This window comes from Aptenodytes patagonicus, chromosome 3 (assembly GCF_965638725.1).
Source record: "Aptenodytes patagonicus chromosome 3, bAptPat1.pri.cur, whole genome shotgun sequence".
Lineage (NCBI taxonomy): Eukaryota > Metazoa > Chordata > Aves > Sphenisciformes > Spheniscidae > Aptenodytes > Aptenodytes patagonicus.
The window spans coordinates 78,491,279-78,499,682 of NC_134951.1; the positions used below are offsets into that span (position 1 = coordinate 78,491,279).

Genomic DNA, 8,404 nt, shown 5'->3' on the forward strand with positions numbered 1-8,404 from the left:
CAATGCTGCTAATTCTCTGTTATGAGATAAAAGAAGACATACAAAAGGAGAACTTTTTCCATAACTCAGCAAAACAACCTTTATAACCATTATAACAATGACAGGGAACCTGAACAGCTACTTCTCCTTGTGATGGGTTGGATTTGTAATGTTTGCAGGATATTGCAGTTGTGCTAAGTGTTCAGAGTGTGTAAACATGGTTAACTTACGTTCTGCGATGATAAATGGCACTTAAAGCTGGTCAAAAATTACTGTCTCAAAACAGTAGCATTTTGCTTTCCCTCCACCTCTGTACTCGGAGGGAATAGAATGCTGAGTAACTACATATTATTTTTACTTACTTGATTAAAGCCCTTCCTGGAACAGAGATGTTGGTATCAATTTTTTTAAAAACAAAAAACTTATGAGCCAAATTCACTTGAAATACATATGCTTAACTTAAAACTAATATCATTTGCTTCAACGGGAGCTGAATAGACCTGTCTGGGAACAATCCAGGGCTCTAACAAGAACCACCAATGCTATCTGTGACCACTGTATCACAAAACTTTGCGATGCGATGGAGAGTTGCTTGTCAAAGAGCTCTTTGAGGGTGTCTCTTTAGCTGCGGTTCAGCACTCGTATGCTGAACCCCATAGAGAAGAAAGCTCAGGATTTCTGCTAGCATGATGGGCTTAGCAATCTTTAACGTTGCCAGGAGTAGTTCCAGCTGGGTTTCACCTAGCATCAGTATATCAAAGCTGGTTTTCCTTTTGCTAAGGCTTTCAGATATTACCAGAAAATGAGGGTCCACAAAACAGAAGGAAAAAGGGGCGGGGAGGAGCACACAATGCTCACAGTATATTTTTATACATATTTACAGAAGGAAGAGCTGTGCTATCCAAACTTGAGCTTTCCCCATGGATGAGTCAAACATAACGTTTCATCCCAGCGAAGGCACAGAGAACATCTCAATGCACAGAAACATTTCTACACAGGAAAGGGTCTGGGAGATATTGACCCCACTTTGGGTAATTATGATCATCTCCTTCCTGGGTTTTTGTGAAAATGGAATTGTCCTCTGGTGCCTCTGCTTCCAGATCAAAAGAAACCCATTCACTGCGTACATCACACACCTGTCCATTGCCGACATCTCCTTACTGCTTTGTACATTTATTCTGTCAATTGAGTACATTGCTGGTTTTGGATTTGCCTACGGCTTTTACTATTATATAACCACCACACTATCTATTGTTTTCCTTCTTGGATATAATACTGGTCTCTATCTCCTGACAGCCATCAGTATTGAGAGGTGTCTGTCTATTGTTTACCCCATCTGGTACCGATGCCACCGGTCACAGCACCAATCAGCAATTGTGTGTGCAATTCTGTGGACTCTGTCTTTTCTGATGACAGTAGCTGAATACTTAACATGCAAAGATGATTCAACGAAGGAACAATTTGATGATGGCAACCATTGCCAAGCACTGCTCATCTTCACATGGATCCTGACTTTCATGATCTTCATTCCTCTAATGATTCTGTCCAGCCTGATCTTGGTTATCAGGATTCATCGTAACTCCCTGAGACCTCATTCGTCAAAGCTCTACATCATCATTGTGGCCACAGTCATTGTCTTCCTCATCTTTGCCATGCCTATGAGGCTGTTGTATCTTCTGAATTACCACCACTGGTCGTCTTTGCTCAGCCAGCAGAACCACGTCACCGTTGTTCTCTCCACCGTTAACAGTAGCATCAACCCCCTTGTTTACTTCTTCGTAGGAAGCAGCAAGAAGAAGAGGTTCAAAGAAAGCCTCAAAGTGGTTCTTAGTAGAGCACTTGCTGATGGGTTGCGGCCGAGAAGCCAGGAAGTTGGCATGAGTTTGGATATAGCTGAAACAATTTTCTAAAGCTCAGGGGGGAAACTCTAGGGGCAAATAATTGGACTTGGAAGGTTTAATAAACCACTGCAAAACTAAAAGTATTTTTCTTCCACAGAATGTAAAAGCAGTGGTGAAATGGTACTGTTATCTTTGGTGGTTGAGCAATGGAAAAATATGGACTAGAATAAAGATAACTTTTATTTGTATTTTCTTAATTATTCAAACACATGCTACATCCTGATGTGACTATGTCAGTCAAAGATACCGCAGTGGAAAAGAGACAGGCCAACAGAGAATATAAAAAAAGGACACAGAAATATGTTATAAATAGTGTGACATTTATACAAGCACTGAACACCCATAAATGCTATTGAAGTCATCAGGGCCTGTGTGTATTCGCATTTTTAAAAGTCAAACCCACTAAACGCAGGATTCACGTTACATACTGGGATTTAGTTTAAACTGTTTCCAGCTTGTTTAAGTGCGCAAAAGAGCTGGTCCCCGGGGGGAAGAGAGGAAGAAATCCACGTACGAGTAAGTCCCCATACATACCCACAAACATACAGTGTAGCTTTGGTCTAGCAAGACATTTAGGTATACACTAAACGGTCAAGTTCCTCTGTGGTTAAGGGGCTACTTCAGAGCCTCTTTTCAAAGTATATGTTGCGTAATTTCCAGTGACATCAACATTTCTCTGGGTCCTTGGATAATTCAGTACCTGACACACAGGAGTAGCTGGCAACATCGGGATGTTGTCAACTCACAGAGGGCTTCTGCCCTAATTATGAAGGGTGGGGCTGGCTTATCCCCAAAATGTCAGTGTTCCTGTAGGTTTAGTTATTCAAGGAGTCTATGAGAAAGTCAGTCCCAACACTTGCTGTCCCAGCCACGTGTTCAGTACTTAGCTGTTCTCTGGAGAATATATATTCCCCGTGTGGTCTCTCTGTTTTATAACAATAGGTTTTGGATGAACAGAAAAAAAGCAAGATGCCTCACACAATGCATGACTGGGGCTACACCCCAGCCACACTGTCCCAGCTGACTGCCTCCTTCTGTTGTACGCCAGGGTACTGGGGCTGATATTTTGTGGAGTTTAATTCCCAGGGCCACTTGCCCAACTATAGTCAAGCTGCAGAGCAGAGAGGAAGACAACAGCAAGGAGGGGACGGGGCTAGGTCAGGTTTATCAGACAGACACAGAATATGGGGGGTCTGGGCAGTCAGAAAGCTGTGTCACTTTCAAAGAGCCGTCTGGGAGATGCATTTGCTTCTGGCCCCCATGGAGCTCCAAATTCAGCAGGAACTGAGACCTCCTGCCACAGGCAGAAGCAGCATCTTCAGCTTCCCGCCAAGTTTCCATTGGCACACTTAATAGCTAACTGGGGAAAGAAAAATACAACCTACCCCTCCTTTGTTGAAAGGCTGCCAGTCCTGGAATAAGGAAGATGGTAGGTTAAGACTGAGGATTGGATGGGAATTCACATAGAGAAGAGATCTCAGAAGGACAAATATTCCTTGTACGTATGTGCCCTTTTCTCCTTACATTAAAGTGTTGCAGTGTGCCACTGCAGAAAAGACTCAGGAAAAGGAAGAGGTCACCCTTACATCTTCCTAATTCCCTCACTCCGTCAAAACCTTTATCTATGACAGCCCCTCTATTTGTCCCAGTTTTTCTCTTTGAAACTCTAGTCCCAGGCCAGTCACCTCTATTGATTCAGGTGGTAGGTGAGTGCAGTCTGCTCCTCTCTTTGAGCAGTGATCTACTGTACCGCTGGAGTGAAAAATCAGCAGAGCAGCTTTCCATTGCTGATGGTGAGTGCAGGATATGGCAAGCACCCAGGGTCAGGGGGAACGAGCGTGTGGAATGTCCACATACATGTGGCACATGTGTGCATGCACCTGCTGGGTGCTGGGGGACTGCTGGGGAATTTCTCAACACTGATAAATGCCATAAACTTCAATACTAGGGGAGATCTAGTCCAGAAAAAAAACCCAGACTCTTCTCTAAAGCCATTCCCTACCCATACCTCAAGACCCTTTACAATAATCACATGGAGAACCAGAGAGAGGAGCAAATCTGCAAGAAGCATGTTCAAAACATGCTTCCACTGTAACCCCACATGTAATGCAGCTCTCTCAAAGTGATTCAGGTGAGACAAGGCATATTATCTACAGTGCTTAAACAAACCCAGATTATTATGACAGTTCTGGGTTAAGGATCACTATGCATGCAGCCAGGGCAGTAGATCTGAAGAGGCAATAATATGCAGCAGGGCAATCTGAGTGCTTGTGAGCTGAATAGGTGCTCTAGGACTTTTAGCTTCTTACCCCTTTCCACCTGTGTCTGGCCATACCCTCAAATGTTTCAGCATTTGGACAACTGTCCATAGATCAGTTCACAGAGCAGACAAAGTTAACATTCATCATGAGATGAACAACCAGAAGGATCAGTAAGAGTGAACAGCTAGTAGTTGAAAAATGATTAAAGTTTCCCAGTCCACAGATAAAAATATCTTAGGGATGTTCTTTCTTCTTTATCACAGCGCCTGATGGCTCTTCTCTGTGCAGACAGGCTGCAGTACAAGGGGAACTGATAAGCACATTATTCCATGATTTAAAAAAAAAACAAGGAAAATGTGACACTTCACTTGTTGCACAAGAAGAATGTGATTCTCCACCACCTTGCATTTTTAAAAATTATTTGCATCTGTGGGACAGGGTGAAATAACCCTGTGCGGATCAGGTGGTGTTAATAAGCACTTTGCAGTGGTGCACAACAGGAAAGATTGCCTTGTGGGTAAAGTACTAGCCATAGAGTTTAAAGATGTGGGTTCTGTTTTAATGCAGTCTCGGCATCTAATTTTTCTGTCCCTCTCTTTCCTGCCTATAAAATGAGGATTATATTATTTTGTTTCCAGTGTTATGCCTTCACATTTACACTATAGATACTTCAGAACTGTCTCTTGGTTATCTCTTGTAATGTCCAGGGCAACAAGGACTCAATTTTGCTGTGCAGTCAAGACAAGGAATCGTTCATGGAAGAAATGCCTAGTATAGTGCTTACTTTATTAAAACTCTCTTTACCACACTTCTGTTCTACTTGATACTAATGACTGTTGTGGGGTATAAAAGTGTGGTCAAAAATGCAGAGAGGGAAGTCACCTCCCTCGGCACTGCACAGAGTTTTTTTACTGTCGTAGCTACCCCCTGGGTGGAGAGGATGACATGGGGCAGGTTGCTGTACGGGTTCAGGTCCAAAATGATGCAATGAGTTTACGCAGCAGCTTTCCTCTAAAACTCACAGACTTTGTGAATGATCCTTGTGACAGCAAGGGCAGAGGGATGAGGAAGAACATACAGCCCAGTTTACTTCTAGCCTGGAGCTTAGCCTGGGAAATCCTCTAAGGGAAGCTGAAATACTTCCCAGTTGTACTGGTTGCTGACGTAGAACAAAACCTCCCCTTGCTCCCTTTCCTAGCATGAGAACAATCTACAAGTGCACAGCATTTCCTGGTATAATGCCTCGGGTCACTTTCTGGGCAGAGGATAAGAGGGACAGTTCAATTGCAGGGTCCTCCAAAAAACCCTAGACAGATCTCCAGCAAGGTCCTAGGTACTTTCATCCTCCGGGAGCCTGTGATGCTTGGCTCTGTATGCGCCTGGGAGAGACTCCTTCCCAAGTCCTCCTGCTCTGCCAGTCTCAGGGGGAGGGTGATCCACACGCTGGGTTTTGTGAGCAGAGAGGTTCAGTACAAGGGATCGCATATGGCTCCTTGAGTTCCCTGTATCATGGATGCCTGATGAGACGGTGCCCAGAGAGACCGTTTGAATCCTTAGCTGACTTTCATCCTCTGCATTCTGCAATTCTTTCCCTGCCCTGCTTTCTTGACCTGCAAATACCCACAGCCCTTAGCCTGTTATGCTAGACCTGGGCTGTGTACTCCGGTCCTTGTGGTGGGGTGTGCACCCCTTTGGTACCCCCAGCGGGTATCAGAGTGAGACCCAGCTGAATGCCCACCTTTCCTCCCCTAGCACTGCCTGGTTTCCAGCAGAAAGGACAGCTGCTGCCTGAAGCTTTCAGTTACTCCTTTAGTTCAAGCAGTGGCATTCATGGCCTGCTGATACTGCCGTGATGACACCAGCCAGCAGAGGGTATTCTCAGATGGTACCGAGGTCAAGGGAAAGCAGAAAATTGGTGCGAGCTTGTGTGTAGCTGCCATGATATGCTGCCTGCCATGTGTGTGCTTTGCTGCTTCTCTTCCTAACTCCACATAGAAATCATTTATTAAAATCCACTACTCGGAGCTTCTAGCCACCTACGCAGCAGGAAGGCCAGTTTTGGTTTCCATTTGGTTGCCCGAGTGCTTATGTGATGTCCACATGGAATTATTTTGCTTTTCCAGTCGACTCCTACAAGCCTAGAAGATGAAGCACCAGGATCCACATTCAAAGAAAAGTATTGTAGGTGCAAAACTCTGAATTCAGAGAAGAGGTACTGAGATGAGGTAGCCTGCGTGATTCTAGTGCTTCTGCCTTGCATATAATAATTCAATTTTTAATTATATGATTACAACTTATTTTGTTTTCCAAACTGGACTCTTGCCTCATTAAATGCACAGACTGGACCTGCTGCTGGTATAGTAAATATTTCTAGAATCCTTGCTGTAGTTGTTTAGTTGTTTCAGAAATATGGAGGGTAGGAAAAGAGGGGGAGTGGACGTGGCAGTGTCCATCTGGCCCCAAATCCTATCTCCAGCAGTGGTCACAAGTGAATGCCTACAGAGAAGAAACAGGGCAAACACATATCACACTTCCTTCTTGTCCTCTCCAAGCCTTTAACAGTTTTCAGCTCAGAGACTTCCTGGTCTAGAAATCTTTGTATTTGGTAACTTTCAATGGATTTCTCTTGAACAAATACATCTGACCTCCACTGGAAGCCATACAAGTTTTTTGTCTTCAGCATTCTGTTTCACAGCTTAATTAAATGTCTCCTGAAAAATATCCTCCTTTAGGTTGTTCTGAACTGCCACTTCCTAGATCTTTTAATGCTCCTAATTCTTATATTGGAAAAAACATAAACAATCTGCTCCGACCAGCCTTTCTGTGCCACTTGTGATCTAACAGACCTCTGTTGTACCTCCCCACAGCTATTTCCCCCTCAGCTTCCTTTTAAAAAAAATCTCCTCACTTTTAAGGAGCTCCCTTCTTGACATTGAGTGCAATTCTACACCATTTGGTTGCTCCCTCGAGGATCTGAATGTACTATAGTAGCTACTGCCCAGCAATGTTTTGACAGTGGCATTTTGAACGAGGTCCTATATGCTACTTAGTCAAGTCAGAGGATGCTTTTCTCCTCACGGGCCCCTGTGCCAGCTGCTCCATGGAGAGTCGTTGACTACCTGAAACAGTCCCCATGCTCTGACATGACAGTCACTCTACCATGGGGTACCCCCCCCTCCCCCGCATTACTGCTCTGTGCTCTGCTTTCACAGCATCTTTGATCGCCGCCAGCACCTTGGCTGGGCAGTCAGTGAGTGATACAGAAAATAGAAAAAATGTATTTTTCTTATTCCAACTGGAATTTTAGTCCATAGGTTTGAAATCTAGACTAACATGTTAATTTGTTATAGTGACTTTTATCCTGAATTTTCTTCAATTTGCTATAATTATTCCACCACTAACACTGTCTACTTATCTTTCCTCTATAGTCTGTACCTTAGTACTTGATGGTCACCCTGAAAGGTTGTCCTCAAGGGTAGGAGAACTAAATTCTTACTTGGATTCTATCATTCTAACACCACTAAGCAAGAAGGGTCACTAAGCAATTAATTTTGGGGGTTTTGGGTTTTTTTTTTTTGTTTTTAGAGCTGGACACAAAGTGTCTCTGGAATAGGAGGAGTAACTTTAAGTATTTATTTATCCCATTAAGTATTTACTTTATGACAAATATGGGCCTTGACAATTGGACATTATAGCAAATAAATATTAATTTTAATGATAAAAGGTAACAGATTGTTGATGTAAAGAATAAATTAAAATATTTATAGTAGCAAGTATTTTTATGTATAAAGAGTCTACAAAGAGATGTAAAACTTTTAACAGCTATGTGCAGAAGATGGAGTGAACACCCTGGTGTCACTGTTCTATCTCAGAAGAAAAAAACATTTGCTTAAATGCTCTGGAGGAGGGTGTTTTATGTTCTATGTTGTCTTTGGTCTATCTGGATTTATTTTTTGACTCAAAGAGTGACATACATGTTTCAGATATAACTTTTTTATATTATTTATAGGAAAAAAGTTCTCTTTATTACTCTAAGCTCACTGAAGATATCAATTAAATACTACAGCAAAGTGTAATTGTTTTGGTGAAAATAAATATACACAACAACAATTTTTGTTTTGGCTGATAATTTTTTACCTGGGCTTGGCCTGGAAGGGACCTGCCCCTAGCCAGGGGACAGGCTGTGCCAGTCAGACCAGTGTCGGAGCAACAAACAATGTCTCTATGGCTAACCTTGGCATGGCTGAGGTCCTCTGTAAATAT

At 43.0% G+C, this 8,404-nt stretch overlaps 1 protein-coding gene across 1 annotated transcript; it reads left to right on the forward strand.

Moving 5' to 3' along the window:
• The first annotated feature begins 899 nt into the window (after positions 1 to 899).
• Positions 900 to 1,889, forward strand: MAS1 (MAS1 proto-oncogene, G protein-coupled receptor). The gene has a single exon (XM_076335524.1). It carries the CDS (start codon positions 900 to 902, stop codon positions 1,887 to 1,889), a length of 990 nt encoding a protein of 329 aa, XP_076191639.1.
• The last annotated feature ends 6,515 nt before the right edge of the window (positions 1,890 to 8,404 follow it).

Bases quoted from the DNA above. Each gene is read 5' to 3' on its own strand.
- MAS1 (XM_076335524.1), top strand. From the start codon at position 900: ATGGATGAGTCAAACATAACGTTTCATCCCAGCGAAGGCACAGAGAAC.